General features: G+C 48.2%; 1 protein-coding gene across 1 annotated transcript; it reads left to right on the top strand.

Moving 5' to 3' along the window:
* The first annotated feature begins 1,926 nt into the window (after positions 1-1,926).
* Positions 1,927-16,675, top strand: LOC118075879 (solute carrier family 22 member 6-A-like). The gene is made up of 9 exons (XM_035098248.2): positions 1,927-2,310; positions 5,772-5,875; positions 8,261-8,415; positions 9,810-9,978; positions 10,708-10,831; positions 12,066-12,181; positions 13,039-13,253; positions 14,321-14,429; positions 16,468-16,675. The coding sequence occupies exons 1-9, from the start codon at positions 1,927-1,929 to the stop codon at positions 16,673-16,675; spliced, it is 1,584 nt and encodes a 527-aa protein (XP_034954139.2).
* Positions 16,676-23,727: the final 7,052 nt, after the last annotated feature.

Raw genomic sequence — 23,727 nt, 5'->3', positions numbered from 1 at the left:
CGGGGCGGGGCGGGGGCGGCGGAGGGATCTGTCACACCAAGGCGCCAGGGCGCCAGGCATGCTTAAGACGGCCCTGTCCGGACTCGCCCAAGTGATAAGCTGCGAACATCTGGACCTTATTGTTCCACTCTTGCTGAGTACTTAAAAGTCCCCTCCCGAAACTTAGGTAAAGGTAAAGGGACCCCTGACCATTAGGTCCAGTCGTGACCGACTCTGGGGTTGCGGCGCTCATCTTGCATTATTGGCCGAGGGAGCCGGCATACAGCTTCCAGGTCATGTGGCCAGCATGACAAAGCCGCTTCTGGCAAACCAGAGCAGCACACGGAAATGCCGTTTACCTTCCCGCTGTAGCGGCACCTATTTATCTACTTGCACTTTGACGTGCTTTCGAACTGCTAGGTTGGCAGGAGCTGGGACCGAGCAACGGGAGCTCACCCCGTCGCAGGGATTCGAACCGCCCACCTTCTGGTTGGCGAGCCCTTGGCTCAGTGGTTTAACCCACAGCACCACCTGTGCCCCGAAACTTACCTTAATGCTTATCCTGGATCAGGAGGGGGAGCTCTGCTGCAACTGATAGGTCAAGCTTGTAATTGGAAGAAAAGATCACACCTGGCAAGTGTATTCCCTTTTAGTTCTGCACACACCAAAATCAACTTGAAAGGTGCCTGGAGCAAAAGTCCCTTGACCTATCTGTATGCAGTTTAGCAGGTTTCTTAGGCAGATTTATATTTAAATCTGAACTGAACGGAAAACTAATGGACTTAAATCCGCCATGTCTGTTGATGCCAGTGGGTCTACTCAGAGTTGAAAAGATGCAGCTTAGTGGCACAATACCTATGCTTGTAATACATGGAAGACGGAGAAAGCTTGTTTTTTGCTGCTCCAGAGGGTAGGACTCAAACCAATGGATTCAAGTTACAAGAAAGGAGAATCCGACTAAATGTTAGGAAGAACTTTCTGGTGGTAAGTGGCAGTGGGACGGACTCCCTCGGATGTTTTAAAGAAGAGGTTGAATGCCCATCTGTCATGGATGCTTTAGCTGAGATTCCTGCATTGCATGGGGTTGGACTAGATGACCCTTGGGGTCATTTCCAACTCTACAATTCTATGATTCTATGACTCATTAAAAGCCTGGAACGTCTGTCAAAACGAGAGAGTTGTGTAATGAGTCATGTAATGAGAGACCATTGGTAGGAAGGGTATTGAAGATATGGCATGACCTCCAGAGCAGCCACCTAATTGCTACAGGGCTGCAAAGTCTGTGGGTCACTTCAGCCCACACCCCAGAATGGCAAGTTGAGGGGTGGCTCTCAGGACAGTCTGGATCGGTCCCAGCTAAAGTTAATCCCTAACATTGCCGTGTGAATCATACACTCAGCCTCGTGAAACCAGGGTCAGAAGGAGCCCCAGGCGCACTTTGTGCTAGAATACAACCCAGATGTTTCCTCTCAACTCTCCCCCTTTCAGCATACTCTGACCCCCTCCACCACCACCAAAACGCTGTCATCCTTTAACCAGGGCATTGATGATGGACTTTAAATATCGCCCCCAAGTGCCGGTTTGTTGGAGGTTGAGACTCACGGGGCAGAAATAAAGCCTTTGAGAGGCTGTCAGCAAAGGTTGCCACCATCAAGAAGGCTTCTCCCATGGGATGTACCACACTGCCCTGAATCGGAAAGATCTTTATCTCGTGATCCAAGGAGATCAATTCCAACGCACCTCCGAAGGAGGCCAGAAACCTCTGGTCTTGGCAAGGTTTTATGGCAACCCCCAAGAGCCATCTTAGTGGCCAGCGGGTGTCGAGTCCCATTGCTGTGTTGATTGCCAGGCATCCAGTTCTGGTTGCCAGTGATTGGTAGACTTGTCATAAACTGATACCGCATCTTCAACCACATTGCACAGCATCGTGCTCTCCAGCCGAGTGCGATGGGTTTTGCTGAGCTCCTGGAACATGTTGGCAGCATGGGACGCTTCCAGATCGTCCATGTGGTCTTGTTGTCCCTCCCCATTTTCATGATGGCCAGTCACATGATCCTGCAGAACTTCACCGCAGGTACCCCAAGCCACCACTGCTTGGTCCACCACCGCAATGGCACTTCTGGGAACCAAAGCCTGGAAGCAGAGGGTCTCCTCAAGGTCTCCATCCCCATGGATGAGAAAGGGCAGCCCGAGCAATGTCGCCGCTTCATCCACCACCAGGGACAGCTCTTGAATGCCACCATAGCGAACTGGACTGAGATGGAGACGGAGACATGCAAGGATGGGTGGGTGTACGACAAGACGGTCTTCCCAAGCACCATCGTCACTGAGGTGAGGACCAACGTTGCTCAGGGCCAGGCTGCTGAGTTGGTGGATGCTATTCTAAGTCAGGGGTGAGCAGTCTTTTCTACATCCAAGGGCCACGCTTCCTTTGAGGCGATCCCTTTGGGGCCACAAGGTGGCAATGGGCAAGGCCACCAAAAGAGGTGGGGCCAGATTCAGAAGTGGGAGGGGCTACCAGGCTGCAGCTCATTTGGCAGAGCATGAGATTCTTAATCTCAAGGTTGTGGGTTTGATTCCCACCTTGGGCAAAAGATTCCTGCATTGCAGGGGATTGGACTAAATAACTCTTGTGGTTAGGGCTGGGAGATATGTCGATATATCATCCAAAACCAATCTGAAGTGATATCGCTTTCATAATTTTTGACTTGGCAGTTTATCGCATATCATGATATGTGTGTGTGCCGTGCAAAAACTGTGAAGTCATATAATAGATTAGAATTAGTGGAAGTGAGGGAGATAAATAGAGGTTGTAGATAACACTATGGTGTAAAATAAGTATTGTTAGAAATTGATGATAAATTAATTAAGAAGAAAGATTTGGAGAGAATATAAAAGGTTAAGATGTAAAAGATATAGAAATAAGGTAATATTAAGTAACAACTAGAAGTATATAAGATTTAGAGTTTACTACTGAAGATATATAAAGAATCGCAGGAGGAGGAGGAATGAGGAAGTCAATAGATTAGTAACGGTTATAAGTTTGAATTTTTGTTTTTACATTTTTTGTATCTTTTGTGCTTTTTGTATTGTTGTATTTTTTGTGTTTTGTATGTTTTTTCTGTTTTGTATTTTTTAAAATGTTTTTAATTGTTTTTAAAAAACCTTAATTAATATATATATTTTTAAAAAACAACAACTGTGAAGTCAGCCAATGCTTTTCTCGATTCCTGCAACCCCTATTATCTCTGCTGGCTCAGCAAGGGGCAGAGAGTCACAAGGGCAGGCGCCTGCAAAAAGCACGATTCAGGAAAAACCATGAAGCCATGCTTACTTCAGACATTGTCACCTATCAGTATATCACGATGTTTAACTGGCAATATGTCACAATGTTGAAAACCAGATATCGCCCAGCCTTGCTTGTGGTTCCTTGCAACTCTACAGTTCTATGATTCTATCCCCTCTTCTCTTTTCCTACCATCGTGCTCTTTCTGTGGCCCCCTCTTCTGTCTTTCCCTTTCTGATGTCCTCTTCTCTTTGTGCTGTAGTGGTTAAGAGCGGTGGATTCGTAATCTGGTGAACTGGGTTCGCGTCCCCGCTCCTCCACATGCAGCTGCTGGGTGACCTTGGGCTAATCACACTTCTCTGAAGTCTCTCAGCCTCACTCACCTCCTAGAGTGTTTGTTGTGGGAGAGGAAGGGAAAGGAGACTGTTAGCCGCTTTGAGACTCTTTAGGGTAGTGATAAAGCGGGATATCAAATCCAAACTTTTGGCACATAAGATTCGGTAGAGACAAAAGAAAGTCCTTCTTCACACAGTGCTTAGTTGGAACAATGGAATCCCCCCCCCCCAAGAATTGGTGATGGCCACCAACTTGGATGGATTTAAAAGAGGTTTAGACAAATTCATGGAGGTAATGGCTATCAGGGGCTACCAGCCATGATGGCTATGCTCTGCCTCCATGCTCAGAGGTGGTATGCTTCTCCTGGATAGCTCAGTTGGTAGAGCATTGGACTCTTAATCTCAGGGTCATGGGTTTGAGCCCCACGTTGGGCAAAAGACTCCTCCATTGCAGGGGGTTGGACTAGATGACTCTTGTGGTTCCTTCCAAATCTACAATTCTGTTATTCTACCAGTTGCTGGAAACTGCAGGAGCAGAGGGTGTTGCTGTTGCTCTCAGGGCTCCCCAGAGGCAGCTAGTTAGCCACTGTGAGAACAGGATGCTGGATTAGATGGGACCCCTCTGGCCTGATCCAGCAGCTCAAGCTCCTATTGTGCTCTTACGTTCTTAGATCAAGGGCTGCAGGAATTTAGGCAGGTTGCCCGCTCCTTTACTAAGCACACCAAGAGGCATTTTGAGGTCAGGGCTTGTGTGTATCGTGCACTGCTGAAGTCTGAATCACACAGCAGCACAAAGAAGGGTCCTGGGTAGGTGCAGAATTTAGCTTTCTTGAGATCTCAGTTGGCAGGCATATGTCTACCCACTATGCCTATGGTAGGCAAGATAGAAGCACCACATGTTGTATAGTCACAAGCCTAAGGAGAACCCCACTGGATCGGAGCAGGCTGCTCTGGGAGGCTTCCAGCATAGCATGAGGACAAAAGCCCTTCCCTCTTGCTGATCCCTCCCTGCACATTTGGTAATTAATGGTAGACACCTCCTGTTCGTGGGGGCTCCATTTAGCTGCCCTATAATCATAGAATCATAGAGTTGGAAAGGACCCTGAGGGCCATCTAGTCCAACCCGCTGCAATGCAGGAATTGCAGCTAAAGAATCTCTGAGAGATGGGCACCCAACCTCTGCTTAAAAACCTTCCAAGGAAGGAGAGCCCCCCCCAACCTCCCAAGGGTGTCTGTTCCACTGTCAAACTGTTCTTATTGTCAGAAAGCTCCTCCTGCTGTTGAGTCTGGGATCTCCTTTCTTGTAACTTGAATCCATTGGTTCAGATCCTTACCCTCCAGAGCAGGAGAGAACAAGCTTGCTCCATCTTCCCTAGTTCAATGTTGTTGATAGACGCCACAACAGAAGAGCATCAAAGGAGCACACTAGATCAGTTGAAAGACACGTCTAGTCCAGCATCTTTCTTCTCACGGTGGCCAATCAGACTCCTGGAGGAAGCCCACAAGCAGGGCTTGAAGTCACTAGCCTTTGTGGTTTACCTAAGGAGGGAAGGTGGGACGCGGGTGGTGCTGTGGGTTAAAGCACAGAGCCTAGGGCTTGCCGATCAGAAGGTCGGTGGTTCGAATCCCCATGACGGGGTGAGCTCCCGTTGCTCGGACCCTGCTCCTGCCAACCTAGCAGTTTGAAAGCATGTCAAAGTGTAAGTATATTCCGGCGTATAAGACGACTGGGCATATAAGACGACCCCCAACTTTTCCAGTTAAAATATAGAGTTTGGGATATACTCACTGTATAAGAAATACGACCCGGCGTATAAGACGACCCCTGACTTTTGAGAAGATTTTCCTGGGTTAAAAAGTAGTCTGATACGCAGGAATATACTGTAGATAAATAGGTACAGCTACAGCGGGAAGGTAAACGGCGTTTCCGTGCGCTGCTCTGGTTCGCCAGAAGCAGCTTAGTCATGCTGGCCACATGACCTGGAAGCTGTATGCCGGCTCCCTTGGCTAGTAAAGCGAGATGAGCGCCACAACCCCAGAGTCGTTCACTACTGGACCTAATGGTCAGGAGTCCCCCCCCCTTTAAGGAGGGAAGAGCTTCAACAGGCACCCAGTCTTTTCTGAATCATTTTGTTTTCCCTTCTCTGCCGCCCCCTCCCGCCCTGTTGCAGTGGGACCTGGTGTGCTCTGCGCGAGCTTTGAAGCAGATGGCTCAGTCCCTCTACATGGCTGGCGTGCTGGTGGGAGGAATCATCTATGGAGGCCTCTCAGACAGGTGAGGAGACCCAGCACATTGTTTGTTTTCATTCATTCATTTTATTTAAATGGTTATCCCACCTTCCTTCCAACATGGAAGCCAAGGCGATGTGTTTAAGTTTCCCAGGTAGTCATCCAAGCAAACATACCAGATCCAGACCAGCTCGCCTTCAGCAGAGTGATGTCCTTATGTGCCCTTAGGCCAGGCATCCCCAAACTGCGGCCCTCCAGATGTTTTGGCCTACAACTCCCATGATCCCTAGCTAACGGGACCAGTGGTCAGGGATGATGGGAATTGTAGTCCAAAACATTTGGAGGGCCGAAGTTTGGGGATGCCTCCCTTAGGCCATATTCTGGGCCTACTGGAATTCTCTAGAGACTCTGAGATGCTGAGAAATGTCTATGGAGCATGTACGAAGTGCCGTTCTACAATTGACAGAGCAGCCTTAACTTGCTTGTTAACAACATACTTTAGAGGCGACAGCAGTAGAATGCAGAGAGAGTATATAAATTGTTTAAATGACTATAAATGCTTTCACAGAGCTACACTAGTATTGCATTGAGGATATGCCTGCTATTTGTTTTATTTTGTTTTTATGGTGTTTTATTGGCTTTATATTATGCATTTCTCTCCTTTTTTTTGCACTTCTAGGGTATCATAAGGTTGTATCCAATGTTAGTGCTGCTCAGAGTAAACTCCAGGAAATTAAAAGGGCATGACTAATGTAGTGCTGTTGCTTTGAACGGGCCTACTCTGAGTAGGTGCAGCCTTTGATGTTTAGTGGTCTCAACGTTTTGTAAAATCATCATTATTATCATCACATAATTAAATTTTGCACACATCTGAAATGTGACAGCATTTTCAAAGCCAACTTTTAGAATTTCAGCCACTGTTGGTTGTGGTTTTAGAAACTCACCTGTGAAGGATGCTTCAATTGCAGGATTCCATACTGCTTTTTTGATGCCTGCTAGAAATTGTTTTTGCTTAGACAAGCCTACCCAGATAGCATAAAGCTGACATGTATTTTAATAGGTAGTTTTATTTGATAATGTGTTTTTTAAACTGTTTTAAACTGTTTTTTTTAAGTTAACTTGTTTTAAACTCTGAATTTTATTGATAATGTTAATGTATATTTTATTTAATGCATACAAATCCCATTTTACACACACACACACACACAATTTAAGGGCCATAGCTCAGTGGAAGGACACATGCTTTCCATGCTGAAGCTCCCAGGTCCATCTAGCTCAGTACTGTATGCACTGACAGGCAGCAACTGTCCCTCAGATAGTAGGCAGTGGGAAAGACCCTTTCCTGCTTGAGTTCCCAGAGAACCAGGATAGCTACTGCCAACCAGAGCAGACAACACCAGGCCAGACAGAGAAGCAGCCTGTCCTGCTATAAGGGAGCTCAGAGGTGGAGCATTTGCTCTGCATGTGCCCAGTTCTGGGGGAGCTTGAGGCCCACAGGCGAAATCAAGGCAAAGGCAGCACCTTGGACAGCACCAGACACAATGTCCTCCAGCCTTGGATACAGAAGACTGTTGGGTTTTCTTTGGAGGGTGTGCTCTGTGAGATGTAATTGACACAATAACAGTACATTAGCGGTGACTGACTGTCCACACATCAGCTTTATTTTTTTTTTTTTTGCTGATTAATTTATAACACATCGAAACCAAATTAAAATCACTAATACACCCCCCCCCAAAAAAAACCTGGTTTCCCACTCTCTCAGATATATTCCAATTCACCTCTTTTTACATGCTGCACAGATTTGTTTCTAATTAACATCCATTTCTCTTTTTTTTGCAAATTCCTCGTCCCTTGGCTGTCGCTTTACCACCTTCCCCAATAATTGCCACACAATTGCTGTCTGAAGGCAAACTTTTACGCTACAGCACAAAAAAGCGGGACAAATAAAATAAAATGGAGTATTTGTGGTATGAGATGGCTGGCATGTGTCCCTGAACTCTGATAACGACTCTTTGCTTGCCTAGACAGAGGCTAGAGGAGGCACCCCCAAACTTCGGCCCTCCAGATGTTTTGGACTACAATTCCCATCTTCCCCGACCACTGGTCCTGTTAGCTAGGGATCATGGGAGTTGTAGGCCAAAACACCTGGAGGGCCGCAGTTTGGGGGTGCCTGGGCTAGAGAAACATGCGTGTGCATGTGAGCCTACAAGTACAAAGGTCAACTGTGCTCCCGGTTTTGCCTCTGGTCACACACACACACCAAATGGCATGTGGCCCCTGGATGGTTGCCTTGGGGAAAATGTGGCCCTCCAGCAGAAAAAAGGGCTAGATAGGGACCTTCTAAGGGACCTTCCAATGCCCCTGTCAGGAGTTGCGTCTCAAAAGTCTCTCTCTTTCTTTCTCTCTTCTCCCTTCCTCTGCTACCTCGCAGGTTTGGACGGCGGCTGATTCTCATCTGGTCCTGCCTGCAACTGGCTGTCACAGGGACGGCCTCCGCCTTCTCGCCCACCTTCAGTGCCTACTGCACCCTTCGCTTCCTGACAGGGATGGCCTACTCCGGCACTGTCCTCAATATCTTCTCTCTGTGTGAGTGCTCTCGATTCTCCCAGCTCCATCTCAGCCCGGCAGCCTCTCTTGGGTGACAGCGGTTGGATTTCCCTCCTCTTCCCATTTACCCTCACTCCTCACTTTAAGCCAGCAATGTGGCCCTTCAGTTCTTTCTGCCTGGCCCTCAGGACACTCCCCAGGCTATGCCCCTCACTGATCCTGCCCCAACCCACCCTCCATAAATGTTTTGGCCTGTCTGGAACATGTCCTCGAACTCTGATAAGGCTTCTTGCTTGCCTGGATAGAGGACAGAGAGGGGTGTGAGCGAGTATAAAAGAAGCAAATCAGGTGTGTAGAAACTAGGCTGCTGCAGAAAGGTAAGACTTGCCTTTTTCTGGCTGTGTCTGCTTTTGCTTCTGCCCCACTCACCACTGGCATGTGGGCCCCAGGAGGTTATTATTTATCATTTTCTGTTTATTAAATTTATATTCAGGTCCAGTATACCTGAAGGAGTGTCTCCACCTCCTTCATTCTGCCCGGACACCATGGGCCAGCACCGAGGGCCTTCTGGCGGTTCCCTCGTTGCGAGAAGCCAAGTTGCAGGGAACTAGGCGGAGGGCCTTCTCGGTGGAGGCGCCTGCCCTGTGGAACGCCTTCCCAACAGATGTCAAAGAGGAAAACAACTACCAGACTTTTAGAAGACATCTGAAGGCAGCCCTGTTCAGGGAGGCTTTTAATGTTTAATAGATCACTGTGTTTTATTTTTCTGTTGGAAGCCGCCCAGAGTGGCTGCGGAAACCCAGTCAGATGGGCGGGGTATAAATAATAGATTATTATTATTATTATTATTATTATTATTATTATTATTATTATATACCGCCCTTTGTCAAAAGATCTCAGGGCGGTTCACAGAATAGGAAAGGTTGCCCAGAAGGAAATGCGTACCCATCAACTGCCCTGGAAAAACCGGGACATCCTGGGGGTTTTTCCTGTGAGAGTATGGCAGCCATTTTATGATGTGAGCCACCCTGATACCTCCAGGTATAGGGTGGTATATAAATTCTAATAATAATAAGCACCTTGCTCTCTTGTGGTTGTGGGCCAAGATCGCACCCCGAAAAAAGCATTTTTGTTTTCATCACGTGACCCAGAAGATGGTGTCCAGATTTTGGCCATGTCGTATTGGAGGGTATGGAAACGTGATCCTCATGCCAAAAAGCGGGGTGGGGGACTGACTCTGGATAAGTGAGTGTGGCTGCAGAGGCAATAGTCTGAGGTGAGTCCCGAGGGCTAGGTAGAGGGGCCTGGAGGGCCACATTTGGCCCCCGGGGCCTGAGATTCTCTTCCCTTGAGGTACATGAAGCGAATAGCAACACCAGAATCCAGTAAGCCCCCCCACAGCTTCCGTTTCTCTCCCTGCTCCCCCCCGCCAGGTGTGGAATGGACGCCCACGAGGTTTCGGCCCTTGCTGTCGACCTACAACGGCTTGGCCTACACAATTGGACAGATGGTCCTGGCAGGGTTGGCTTACCTCATCCCAGAGTGGCGCTGGCTGCAGTTGGCTGTCTCCTTGCCCTATTTCCTCTTCTTCATCTACTCCTGGTAAAGACTTTGCGTAGCTGTGGGGTTAAGGTTGTGGAGGGGAAGGAGCAAACCTTTCAAGTTGGCTTCTTCTCAGTTTCTCATTGTCCCCCCACTCTCAGTCTTTGGTTCAGTTCTACACCTTTCCACATCAGTTTGCAATCTCTACAATAAAGATTCCGCAGCATTTTTAGTGTGAGTTTCTCCTGGCATAGGCAAAATTATATACAAATATGCCTATCTTGATTAAACAACCACGCACAGATTCCTCTTAACTCTTTATTCGGGTACCTGAGAGAGAGAGAAGTCTCTGACCCTATGAGAGCCAGGGAGTCCTCTGCCGACATGCAGAATTCAAAATATTTTTAATGCATAGTCCCACCATGTGAAATATAAGGTTCACTTCCTCAAAATGAAGCAGAAGGTACAAGGAAAAGTTTTCAAAAATAAACCGTCTATATGGCAGCACTTTCCTGTTCTGGCAGTTTGTGGTCACAGGTGAAAGCAGAAATTTCACCCCTTTTTTATAGATAGCTGTCAGCTTCACCCTCCTTCTCATTTTCAAACTAGGGCAGAGTCCATGTCTCCAATCTTACTGATTTTTCTGATACCTAAAAGGCACATTTTCCCATAGCCATGACACCTCGCCTAAATGTCCCTCAGTCTGGAGCGGCCCTTGTTGACTCTGGAATGTGTGCCTCATCTTTATACTGTATTCCTTACTTCACTGTCTTGTACCCAACCCAACAGGTGGTTTTCTGAATCAGCCCGCTGGCTGGTGTTGGCCGGGAAGCCAGAGCAGGCCGTGAAGGAGCTGAAGAGGGCAGCCAGGATGAACGGGAAGCATGAAGCCTGTGACAAGCTAAATGTCGAGGTGAAATTGGGACACATCACACACACCAACTAACTTGTTTATGTATTACATTTGTAGCTGACCTTTCCTGTAAGGAAACCAAGGCTGAGAATTCTCCAGAAAAATAATCTCTCAAAGGACCTGTTGACAACATTTTACCATTGTACTGTTGAGAGTGAATTAACTTTTGGTCTGTGTGTATGGTTCGGGAGTTGCACGGCCAGGGGAAAAACAATGCTGTCCAGGGTTGCAAAGACTGCAGAGAGAATAACTGGGTGCACTCTTCCCACCTTGGATCAAATCTATGCTTCCAGGTGCCATACGAAATCTGCAGAGATAGTGCAGGATAGTGCGCACCCCGGAAATGATCTCTTTCAGCTTCTGCCTTCTGGAAGAAGGTACAGGGCTATGAAGACTAGGACTAGTCGCCTGAGAAACTGTTTCTACCCAAATGCGATTTTGGTTTTAAATGCAGTGTAAGGTAGTCTTTATGGGAGTATATTGTATTTAATTATGGGGTACCAGAGTCTGTGGGGGGCTAATCAGGATGAGATAGCAGGCTTATTGGTTTTTAATGTCTGACGTAGAGGGTTTTTTCCAATTTTGTTGTTCTGTATGGGACAATGACAATAAAGATTATCTATCTATCTAGTGCACACAGTTCTCTTCAAAATTCTCTCCCCACAATAATCTTGAGTGGTAGACCAGTCTGAGATAAGGATGGGGAAGAAATTTGGCTGGGTTTGCATTTTGATTGGAACTGACCTGATTTGCACTGTTTGCAAATAAATTTCCCATTAAATAATGCTTTTTTGTATGCTATTTTCACTAATGTGTGCATTTCTATGGACACCTTATGCATTTTTTTTTTGTACAAATTACTTGTCTGGAGAAGTGAATTGCAATATTTGGAGGTGTGAAATTCAAAGGAAGGCAATGTTTTTGCTCACATATTGTTTCAGAAAATGTGAATTGCCTTTAAATGAGAACGGGATCAAATGTCCTTAATCTGCAAAATAGATTTGGCTAACAAAACTCTTAGCGCAGGCAAAGAGAGGAAATGGCCAGCTATTTAATTCTGGCAAGAGAGATTCAAGAGCCTATAGTGGTTTCTATCTTCTTGCTATACCTTCAAACCTTCTAGCTTTGATACTTATAAAAGCTGGGAGTGGGGAGAAGCAAAACGTCAGTTCCCCTTCCAGATATTTCCTGCTTGTGCCCAGTGGCCAGAGAATTCTTTTTTCCTCCCTCCCAGCTCTTGAGATCCAATATGAAGGAAGAAATGGCATCTCTGAAATCCAGTTATACCATTGCGGACTTGGTGCGGACTCCAACCATGCGCAGGATCTCCTGCTGCCTCTGCTTTGTGTGGTGAGTTCTGGCAATTAGGGGAGTCTGCCCTCACTGTGCAGTTTCTAGTAGTATAAAATCACACTGAAAGGCTCTAGTCCTCATCGTGATGGGCAAATTCCTGAAATTACGTTGAATGCTTGGCAGCCTTTCAGTGGCAGGGGAAGAATTCTCAAAACCTGCACCCACCCACTGTCAGTTCCATAAAATGTGGTTGTTAGTTAGCAGTTGCAGATATAGGCAGAAGTGGAACTTGAAAGGAAATGCTGGAGAGTGGAGTATTCTTGGCTCATCATTCCAGCTAGCCATGTCCTTCTGTAGGTTACCAGAGTGGTAGCCAAAATTCCTCCCTCCAAGTGTTGTTCGACTCCATTTTCCACCAGGCTTCTAGCTAGCATAGCCAATGACAACAGGGGTTGGTCCATTAGGATGACGATGACGATTTCTTAAATTTGCATACCACCTATAACCGCAGGTCTCAGAGCAGTTACAACACAAAACCACAATATAAAAACACAAAATACGTAACAAAAACAACCCAATAACACCCCCCCTCTCTCACACACACATTTTAAAAGGGCATTGGATGCAAATCAGCCAAAGGCCTGGTTAAAGAGGAACATTTTTGCCAGGCATTGAAGGCGCCAGCATTTCACAAAGGGTGACCCACTGAAGAAAGGGCCTGTTCTTGTGTTGCCACTCCCAGACCTCTCGTGGAGGAGGTCTGGGAGTGGCAACACAAGATGATCTCATGTTCTGGGAAGATTCATATGGAGAGAGGCAGTCCTTGAAGTATTGCAGTCCTGAGCCATTTGACGTGGGGTTGGACTAAATGACCCTTGAGTTCCCTTCCAACTCTCTCATTCTTCCGCCCCCAGGTTCTCCACCAGTTTTGCCTATTATGGGCTGATCATGGACCTCCAGCACTTCGGCACCAACATCTACTTGATCCAGCTGATTTTTGGGGCGGTTGACTTCCCAGCCAAGTTTATCTCGGTCATCACAATAAGTTACATTGGGCGCCGGTTCACCCAAGCTGCCACACTTGCCCTTGCAGGGCTGACCATCTTGGCTAACATTTTTGTTCCTCAAGGTGAGAGAGGAGGTTCTTCTTCTTCTGCCTAGAGGTGTGGGTAGTGCCAAGAATTATCTGAGCACACCACACACAGCGAGCCAATTGGCAGTGGATGGTGTGGAATGGAGAAGTGCTGTGTTATCTCGGAGATGGAACAACGGGGTCCTCTTCTGGGATTGAGGCTGCACATTGTGTGCATCTTCAGGACCTCAGACAGCTCCCTGTGGAGAAGAGTAGATTTAGAACAGATACAGAAAAGTACAGTAATCGAGGCGATGCAGCATGTAGCTCCAGCAAGGATCTGGAGTCAATTGGGGGCTGATTTTGGGGTTGAGGAGCCTATTCACCTGGAGGGCTGCATTCTTCTCTGGGCAGTATTCCAGGGGCCACATTTGCAGGGCCAGAGACAAAAGTGGGTCAGAAGCAACAGGAAGCTCTACCTTACGCCAAGTCAGATCATTGCTCCATCTATGTCAACACGGACTACACTGAGCAGCAGTGGTTCTTCAAGGTTTCAACCTTCCCCAGTCCTACCTAGGGATGCCATTAGAGACTGAACCTGGGACCTTCTACATGCAAGGCAGATGCTCTACCACTGAGCTACAGCCCCAAAGTGGGAGCAGAGCAACAGATCTGACCCTTACCATTTTACAATAGGCAGCATTCCAGCCACACAGAAGCTGGGAGTTTCCACACATACACACATCTAACAACCAGGTAAGCAAGAGACATTAGGTGGTAGGCAACCAATTCTTCACTCAGAGTAGGCCCATGGATTTCACTGAGTCTGCTCTGCGTAAAAATTAGTTGACGACCACCCATGATCCCAGTTCCAGGGCATAGAGAGGACTGAAAGACCTCATTCAGCCTGCGTGAGGGAGGCCTGTAGCTCCATGCCACAGCGCAGACAGTCGCAGGTTCAATCCCTGCATCTCCACTTAGATCCAGGGAAGACCGCATGAAGAGCTGCTGCCTCCCAGCCTAGCTTCTGTCTGTCATGGAGAGGAGCGTGAGCCTTCATTCCAGGAAATAGGCCAGTGGAGAACCCTTAATGTATCACCAAGCATTCCCTTCTTTCCCCCCAGATATGCCCACCACACGGGCCGCCTTGGCTGCCTTCGGGAAGGGGTGTTTGGCTGCCGCATTCAACTGCATCTATTTGTACACTGGAGAACTTTATCCAACAGTGCTCCGGTAAGTGAGGAGAATAGGTGTGTGTGTGTGTGAGAGAGAGACACGTCTTCTAGGGAGCTTGCGAAGAATAGATTGGCCTCAACAAGCAGGGGACATCTGTGACATGGGGGTGTGGCCCTTTCACATCCCTTCCTCCCTTCCTCCTCAGTTCCACCCTTTTCTTCTAGGGGTGGGGAAGCTTTTTCAGACCAGGGGCCACATTCCCTTCTGGGAAATCTTCGGGGGGGGGGTCACATACCAGTGGCGGGTGGAGCCAGAGGCAAAAGTGGGTGGAGCAATGAATGTGATTCCCCCCCACCTTTGCATGGTAGGTGAACTTCTACACACACAACCAGCAGTGTAGCCAGACACTCAGGCACGCAGAGCGGCAACCACTCTGTACGGCGCATGCACCATACGGAGCGGGTGGACGGCAGCGGCGCTCGAGCGCCATGATCCTCTGCTCACGGCTCAAGCGCTGGCGGCAGCAAACTGCGAGCAAGCCGTGGAGCGAGGTTTTTTTAAAAAAACCTCGCTCCGCAGCTTGCTCGCTCACCTGCTCAACGCACGCTTTGCTTGCTCCTGGGTGAGGGGCGGGCTAGGGAGGGGCGTCAGCTGGCCTGCCCCTTGCCTCTGCCCCAGCAGGAAGAAGCAAAGCGTGCTACAGAGCAGCACCGTCAGCAAACCGTGAGCAAGCCGCGGAGCGAGGTTTTTTAAAAACCCTCGCTCTGCAACTTGCTCGCTCACCTGCTAGGCGCGTGCTTTGCTTTTTCCTGCTGGGGCGGAGGCAAGAGGTGGGCCAGAGAGGGGCGTCAGTGGCTGCTGCTGACGCTCCTCTCTGGCCTGTCCTAGCTGGAAGAAGCAAAGCTCACACCGAACAAGTGAGCGAGCAGCCAGCCGCCGAACTAGGGTTTTTACCGGGTGGCGGGGCTCGGTTTGGGAGTCGCAGGGGAGGGCCCAAGTGTCATCCCCCTCCAGGGTGGCACTCAGGGCGGACCGCCCCCTACGCCCCCTGCTATGCCCCTGCACACAAGCTTCTCTGCCAGGCAAGCCAGAGGCATGAACAGAGTCCAAGGACACATTCCAGCCAGGCAAAGGCACTCAGGATGTGAAGCCAGGCCAGTGAGGGGTTGTGTCTGGGGAGATGGTCACAATTAGCCTCTGGGGCAGAAGCCCACCACCCTTGCACTAAACTTTGTTGTTTAGTCGTTTAGTTGTGTCCGACTCTTCGTGACCCTATGGACCATAGCACGCGAGGCACTCCTGTCTTCCACTGCCTCCTGCAGTTTGGTCAAACTCATGTTCGTAGCTTCGAGAACACTGTCCAACCATCTCGTCCTCTGTCGTCCCCTTCTCCTAGTGCCCTCAATCTTTCCCAACATCAGGGTCTCTGCACTAAACTAGAATGGGAGATTTTGAGGTGCAAGAGCTCACTGTAGCCAAACACTTCACAAGAGTCCAACAATTCCATCCGTTGTGTTGGAACTATTATTATGCACACACCAAACAGCACCCGTTATCCAATTTGTTAGGATCAGTGATGACTGCAATCCTGTGCGTAGCTTCGCAGGAGCAAGCTCCACTAACTTCAATGGTACTTTCTTCTGACTGCATGCCTTGAAATACAAGGAGCTTTCACAATCAGCTGAAGGGCAGCCTTTAGCTTTTAAGTAGAAATGCAAGTAATCTTGCAGAGAAGCACCACCGTTTTAACTGCTAGCATGAAGCAGGAACCCCATCAAAGAAAAGGGCAGCCAGCCTCTGTTGGGTTACTAGCTTCATTTGCTGACTTTCTCTATGGCTAAACTGTCTTAAGCAAACTTGAAAGCCTCATTATCACTGCGTTCGGGCAGATGACAACATCACACCTGATCTGAAGGTTTAAAAAACTACCCCCTGTTGAAGGGGAGGGAGGAATGAGCCTTTATTCTGCTGGGTACCTTGAAGGGTGTGGGTTTTCCAGTTCCTGTTACAGGGAGTGGGACTGCATCCATCCTTTGTGGATGCCAGATGGGTCCACTAAGCTGTGTGGATAATACTTTTGCTTCTTGACTTGTAGGCAGACTGGCATGGGTCTAGGCAACACCTTGTCTCGCTTGGGTGGCATATCAGCCCCCCTGGTGAAGATATCCGGTGAGCACCTCCCTTACCTGCCACACCTGATCTACGGTGCTGCCCCCGTGGTGTCTGGGGTCGCTGCCATCTTCCTGCCAGAAACCCGCAATGCCTCGCTCCCAGAAACAATTGAGCAAGTTGAGAACAGGTGAGCATCGAAGCCGTCAGGACACTTCCCAACATTCCTCATAGGAGCAGGGGAAGCTGCCCTATCTTCTTCTTTGGCAATCACTCTTAGCTGAGTAGGATTGTCTTCCATGAACATGGTCTTAATGGTGTGTCCATAGGTGACTGTGGAGGCTAATTCTGGATCTACACATCCTTCCACAGCGGGGACATAGGTTTCTGGGTGGGAGCTGATGGTGGTGGTGGTTTGCCAAACATGCCTTTCTCTTAGCACATTTCTCCCTTTTGTGCTGAGTTCAAGCATCTTCAAAGTCCACGACACCTTTGGTAAAGGCTGATCTCCAATTGGAGCGCTCGCAGGCCAGTGTTTCCCAATTGTCTGTGTTTATACTACATTTGGTTGCCTTGAGAGAGTCTTTAAACCTCCTTTGTTGACCATCAACATTACACTTTCCGTTTTAAAATTTGGAATAGAGTAGTTGCTTTGGAAGACAATAATCAGGCATCTGAACAACATGACCAGTCCAATGAAGTTGATGTTGAAGAATTGCTTCGATACTGGTGATGTTTGCTTCTTCCAGTACACTGGTATTAGTTCGCCTGTCTTTCCAAGCGATATGTAAAAAAAATTGGAGACACCGTTGATGAAATCTTTCAAGGAGTTGGAGATGGTGTTTATAAGTGGTCCATGTTTCACAAGCATACAGTAAGGTTGGTAGTGCAATAGCTTTGAAAACAAGCATTTTGGTTTCCCAAAAGGGCGCACGGATTGCCTGATGTGAAATACATTGGCATTATTTTCAGCTCTCTTACCCCACTAGATGCTCTACCACTGAGCTATGGACTTTAGACACACACATAGCACCCCCTACTTATGTGAACAGGAGAAACAAACGGGTTTGCCCTATTTGATATACAAAGTGCCATCAGATGCACAGGCATACATTATATCATTATTGGGGGGAGTAACAAACTGTATTTCATGGACCTTCTGTCTTGTTCAGATCTCAGGGCCAGAAGGACCCAAAGCAGCAACAGCAAATGGAGGCCCTTCTCAATGCCACCAAGCCTGAAACCACAAAGGATGCTGTTTAAGGAGAGGAGAGTATGGCTTGTGGACTGACTTTGGGGGATGTTCAGTTCTTGCTGCTTGAGGTTAAACTTACCCTTTGGAAAAAAAGGCTGGCATGCTCCGTGCTCTGTGTTCAGAAAGGCAGGCTGGATGGCATCACTCAAGGGGGCAAAAAATCTGGACTTCCTGTAATGGGTGGACTTGATCGTATTTGGACTCTGATGCTGTTTCGCTTGCGTTCTTGACCTGCTTTCCTCCAGGCTGATGAAACTTCATATCTAAAATGCGAGGTGGAATATAGGAAGCTGCCTCTTATCAAGCCAGATCCTACTAGGTCGGTATTGTCTACACCAGCCTTTGCCAGACTGGACACCTCCAGATGTTTGGGGCTCCAACTCCCATCAGCACATCCAATGACCCGGGGCAATGGGTGATTCAGAATCCAAAACATCTGGAGGGGCGGCCAGGCTGATGAAGGCTGACCTACGCTGAAGAACAGCAGAGCTTACAGGGCAGGGCTTCCTCCCACCCTCGGCCTTAACAGGAGATGCCGAAGAGAGCTAGCAGAGGAAATGACTATTGTTTGCATTTTAATGAGATGGTGGCTGAAGTGTATTCAGCCAGGGAAATGCAAAGTGTGGGATGAGCAGATGATTTCCTGGAAGACATATAACTGCCATGCGAGCAAATCAGGATGAATGCAGGACCTTGTATAACCTCACTGCAGACAAATAATAACGAATGCTCAATAAAAATCTGCAATAATCTAAGATCTGCCTAAGCTTTGTGCAGGCAAGTCGGGATAAATCCTGAATAAACATATTGTCTGAAGGAACACCATTGTCCAGTCTTTTTTTAAAAAACCAACAAAGTTTTTATTGGTTTTTAAACAAATACAAATACAATAACCACAAAACACATATCCAGCAGAACATCTAAGGGTGCTTATTTCCCCCCCCCTATTGTCTTTCTTCATTGTTGTTTTGATTTGTGTTCATACATCTTCCTGTTCATCATTCATCCATCCCAAATGTTCCAGCACATTTCCCCATTGCTTTCCTAACTGTAAAAAGTCTCATTGTCTTCTTGTTGTTGCTGTCAATGGGTTTGTTGCACCCAGGCAACAGAGCACTTTGATCCACTTCAACCGTGCAAACCTGGAGCTCCGCTATGCACTTGAATCCCTCCTGCAAAACAGGGAGGCCAATCCTGCCTTCCGCCTCTTTCCACCTGGGCCTCTCCTCTGCCCCCACCTAGAAGTGCTTCCTAGGCAGCCACCTCCACATTCATTTTCTTCCCTCCCAGGATCTGCTTGTCCTCCATGAAGCCCTGGAACAAATAAGAACACAGTTCAGCTTAGTCTCTGGCCCTGTTGCTCTTGGCCGGTGGTTTGGAGACTACAGAGACAGAAATGCAATGCAAGGGGAAAAAAGACTCAGTGGGGTTTTTTTTTTAAGGCTCCAAGGCACTTCACACAGATCAGTTAACACCCTTCCTTCCTCCCCTCTCTGCCTTCCCTTTGTTTTCTTGCGCTCTTGTGTTATGGAACAGCAGGGCTCGCTTACGCAGCCATGTGACTGAGGCTGAGAGTGTCTCAGTGGGGACTCCAGTTGCTTGCTCACTGACCAACTTTAAGAGATCCAAAAGTGAGATGCTCAGTCTCCCCCACCTCTTATCTGAAGCCCGTGCTGCCCAGTCACTGCTCATGAGAAGGGGCGGAGGTGGTGGCATCTTTGCACGGTGGGAATGTAAGGTGCAGGGGCAAGTGAGATCAGTGGGGTGGAAAATTTCACCTGCCAATTTCATTTTCTCTCAAGTTTCTCCTTTTCTCCCCTCCTCTTAAGCTCGGTTCTCCACATTTCTAAACAGTTTGTGAATTATTATTTTTAAAGTCCTCCTTAAAAGCTCATCAACATTGCAGTGCAATTTTCTCCTCGTCTACAAATCTTTGCCAAGCAATTTCCCCTAATACAATGGGTATGTTACTTTCACTAATATATATGCACTACATATGCACAATTCCTTTTGTACACATTACTTGGCAAGAGAGCGTCATTGCCAAATTCAGAAAAGTGGATGTTTCGAGGGATGCCAGCTGTGAGTCAATTTGCATGTTTCTTTGGGAAGTGCAAAGAAACAGAATCACCTTTCTCTCTCCCCCACACACCTACACTGGGATCCCCAATTAGGAGCCTATGGGGGCCAGTGGCTTCTCCAAGCCTTTGCCACGACCTGTCTGCTTGGTCCCAGGTCCCCAGGCTGAAAAGGAACAGGCTTGCAGCCTTGAATCATGCAAGAAAGAAGAGAGGTCTGCTCTGAGGTTCAGCACACTCTTGGAAAAGGCCTCTAAGCACTTTCAGAGCCCAGATTTTCCTTGCCACTGCAGTGGGCTAGGAAAGGATTAAATTCTCCCTCCCCTTCTGCCAGATCCTGATCATTTTCAAGCCCCTCCAGCTGCTGGAGGCAGAATAAACCTGCATGCGAAATATGAAGATGCGTTTACTGCCACATGTACTTTGGTTTTCAGAAACCTCCAACTGGCAGAAGTAGCTTCTAAGCAGAGGAGCCAACTCCTCGGGGCTGAGGTCCCTTCGGCCCCCTCCAATGAAATATTGGAGGGGGCTGGGGCCCCCCAAAGTTGATGTACATTCCCATTCAAATGGTGCACATGTGCTACGTTTTGTGATTGATTATGTAGGGCAGGGCTTACCTGGCCTCAATATGCACCATCTCCCCCCCCCCCATGCTTACTCTGGGTTGGCACTGGGAGCTCCACAGGTGTGTATGCCCCTGTGGGGCTGCTGCCACCCCACAACTCCCCACTCCATCCTTCTTACGATGATTGTAGTGTTGTCGCCAAGAGGCTGCCACTGCCTTTGGCCTCCACCCCATGAGCCACCGCTGCTGCCTCCTCTGCTTGAATCGTCAGAAAAGGAAGCACAGGATTCTCCCGGCGAATCATTCAGATCAGATCCCAGCCTTGCAAAACAGTGCAGGGCTGGCAAGGTGAAGTGAGGAGCCAAATGTGCAGTGTCCCTCAGAAAAATGCTCCTGAGATCATCAACAAGCCCCACCCTATACTTCTAGCTACAGTTGCATCCTGCATTGCAGATTCTGCACTGAGTAGAGGCTTAGACTAGCTGGAGGTCCACTCCTGAAATTCTATGATTACATTCTGAGAATGACTTTGGCTTACCCTCCATCGGTAATCACAACCAGCCTGTGAGCTGAGAGGCAATGGCTGGCCTTCCAAACAGATTGAGTACCCTGTTGTACAAGGATGGGTAATCTGTGGCCCCTGAGATGTTTTTGGACAGCAACTCCCACCATTCCAGACCGTGTAAAGTGAGGCTGAAATGAATGAGAGTCCACCAGTCCACTGGACCCCCATCGTTGCTGTTGTAGGAACTAAGCAGTGGCCGCTCGTCCCACCTGCCCCTTCCATGCCCTGAATGCCACATTGCACCCAAACTTGGTGGGAGAAATGGCTGATTCCTGACTTTCCACTCCATGCCCAAACCACTGATCCGCAGAGCACAAACACAGCTGGCTGCGCATGAACAGATGAGTGCGGATGAGCTGCTCCTTGAACCGGTGCCATGCATTCCAGCAAACACTCCTGGCTAAAGGCCGCCATCTTGTCGAGTTCGATGATTGGGTAACTGAACTTTGCCCACAGTCTCCAGGAGGGAAATGATCAACCCAACTTCCTTTCTTAGGGACCATAACCAAGTTATAAAAGTTGGACTCCAGCTATTTAACAGATTTTATTTGTCACTGACTTCGCTTGGTCAGGTCCACTAGCTTGGCTTCCTTGTGTTTCCTGATAGATTATTGATTTAGGTCGGGGGTGGGAAACGTCAGGTGTATGGGATGAATGCAGCTCTGATGCCTGATCCTTATTTGGCCCCCAGGACTCTTCAAGGGCCACACTCCTTCCCAGGATTCACCCCTCACTGCCCCTGCCCCATGTTTTCTTGCAGAAGCACTTTTTACAATCCTACAGCAAAGTCCTCCAAGGCCCTAGAACAGTGTCCCCCCCCAAAAAAAATTTGGACTACAACTCCCATCATCCCTACCTAGCAAGACCAGTGGTCAGGGGGGTGATGGGAATTGTAGTCCAAAATCAGCTGGAGACCCGAGTTTGGGAAACACTGGATTGTGGATAGATTCTAAAGATAGCTCAGTTGGTAGAGCATGAGGCGCTCAAATCTCAGGGTTGTGGCTTCAAGCCCCACGTTGGGCAAAAAGATTCCTGCACCGCACAGAGTTGGTTTAGGACTCAGTGATGGCCAAACTTGGTCCTCCAGCTGTTTTGGGACTACCGTTCCCATCTTCCATGACTACTGGTCCTGTTAGCTAGGGATGATGGGAGTTGTAGTCCCAAAACAGCTGGAGGGCCAAGTTTGGCCATCACTGGTTTAGGTGATCCTCGTGGTGCCTTCCAACTCTGTGATTCTAATGAAAGCTGGCTCTGTGCTGCTGTCACCGGGAAGCCTTTTTCATATCAATGGAGGTGGCATTTGAGGTTTCACAGTTGGGCCCATGAAGATTTTGGCGGGCAGGGCAATTTTATCCACCGTCCTAGAGCATGTCTGCAAGTGACACTAAGGGCACCAGTGAAGACAAAGTGGCATCTCATGAGAGGTGTGTTTATGCCTCCGAAAGAAAGACTTCCGATATATGTAACATCTCAAGACTTCTTACCAGTAAGATACATTGGTACCTCGGGTTACAAACACCTCGGGTTACAGACTCCGCTAACCCGGAAGTAGTACCTCGGGTTAAGAACTTTACCTCAGGGTGAGAACAGAAATCGCGCGGCGGCAGCGGGAGGCCCCATTAGCTAAAGTGGTACCTCAGGTTAAGGACAGTTTCAGGTTAAGAACGGACCTCCGGAACGAATTAACTTCGTAACCCGAGGTACATTCCTTGAGGAAGGGTGGTAATAAAGACCACTTTCTATGGTGGGCTAAGTACTGGTGACCTCTGGCCCCAATGTTAGGCATTGATTTTGGTGCTCTGGTTTTCCCCCTTTGATAATGTATGCTAACTTTATTCTTATACCTATTCCTGTTTTTAAGAAAGGGAGGTGTGGTATGACGTCCCTGTAAGATTAAAGAACAGCTTGCCAGCACAGGCGAAAAGCGTTTCGACAGACAAGCTCATTTCCTCACGATGTGTTATGTTTGCACTTGCTTACCGTATCTCTGGATATGTGAATAAACTTGTATGCCGTATTCATGATGCATTTATTAAACGTGTGTAACTGCCCTCCATCCAAAGATCTCAGGGAGGTTCATAACATAAAAACACAAAAGAAAAACACAAAATACATAATAAAAACAAGAATGTGAACAAAACAAGAACCCTCCGTCCCACAAACACATTTAAAAGGACACAGAAGGCCTGGTTGAAGAGGAACGTTTTCGCCTGGTGCTGGAAGGTGTACAATGAAGGCGCCAGGCAATCTTCCCTAGAGAGAGCATGGCACAAACAGGGAACCACCACAGAAAAGGCCTGTTCTCCTGTTGCCGCCGTCCGAACCTCTCGTGGAGGAGGAGGAACATGAAGAAGGACCTCAGGTGAAGGTTGCAGGGTCCAGGTTGGTTCCTATGGTGAGAGGTGGTCTTTGAGGTATTGCCGTTTGGGAAGCCTGGGCATTATTGAGTTGGTTCCACATAACCTTTGAGAACCAGATCTTGATCTCTGACAATGCCCTTTGCTGGAGGATGGAGAGGTGAGTGTGGCCTGTGTACATTGAACCCTCTGGCATTCCCATGGCCACAACATTGCCTATGGGCAAAAGGAAGGGTCACATCCATTGCCCCACCCCCTTTTGCATCTGAACCAGCCCCACCGCTGGAATGTGGCTCCTGGAAGGAAATGCGGCCCCCTGGCTGAAGAAGTTTCCAAACCCTTGATTTAGGTCAGTTGTCTCCAACCTGGTAACCTGAAGATGTTTTGAACTACAATTCCCAGCACGCCATGCTAGTGTGACCAATG

The sequence above is a fragment of the Zootoca vivipara genome, chromosome 17 (assembly GCF_963506605.1).
Source record: "Zootoca vivipara chromosome 17, rZooViv1.1, whole genome shotgun sequence".
Classification (NCBI taxonomy): domain Eukaryota; kingdom Metazoa; phylum Chordata; class Lepidosauria; order Squamata; family Lacertidae; genus Zootoca; species Zootoca vivipara.
The sequence above is the reverse complement of the archived record's forward strand: the minus strand, read 5'-3'. Positions and strand labels throughout refer to the sequence as shown.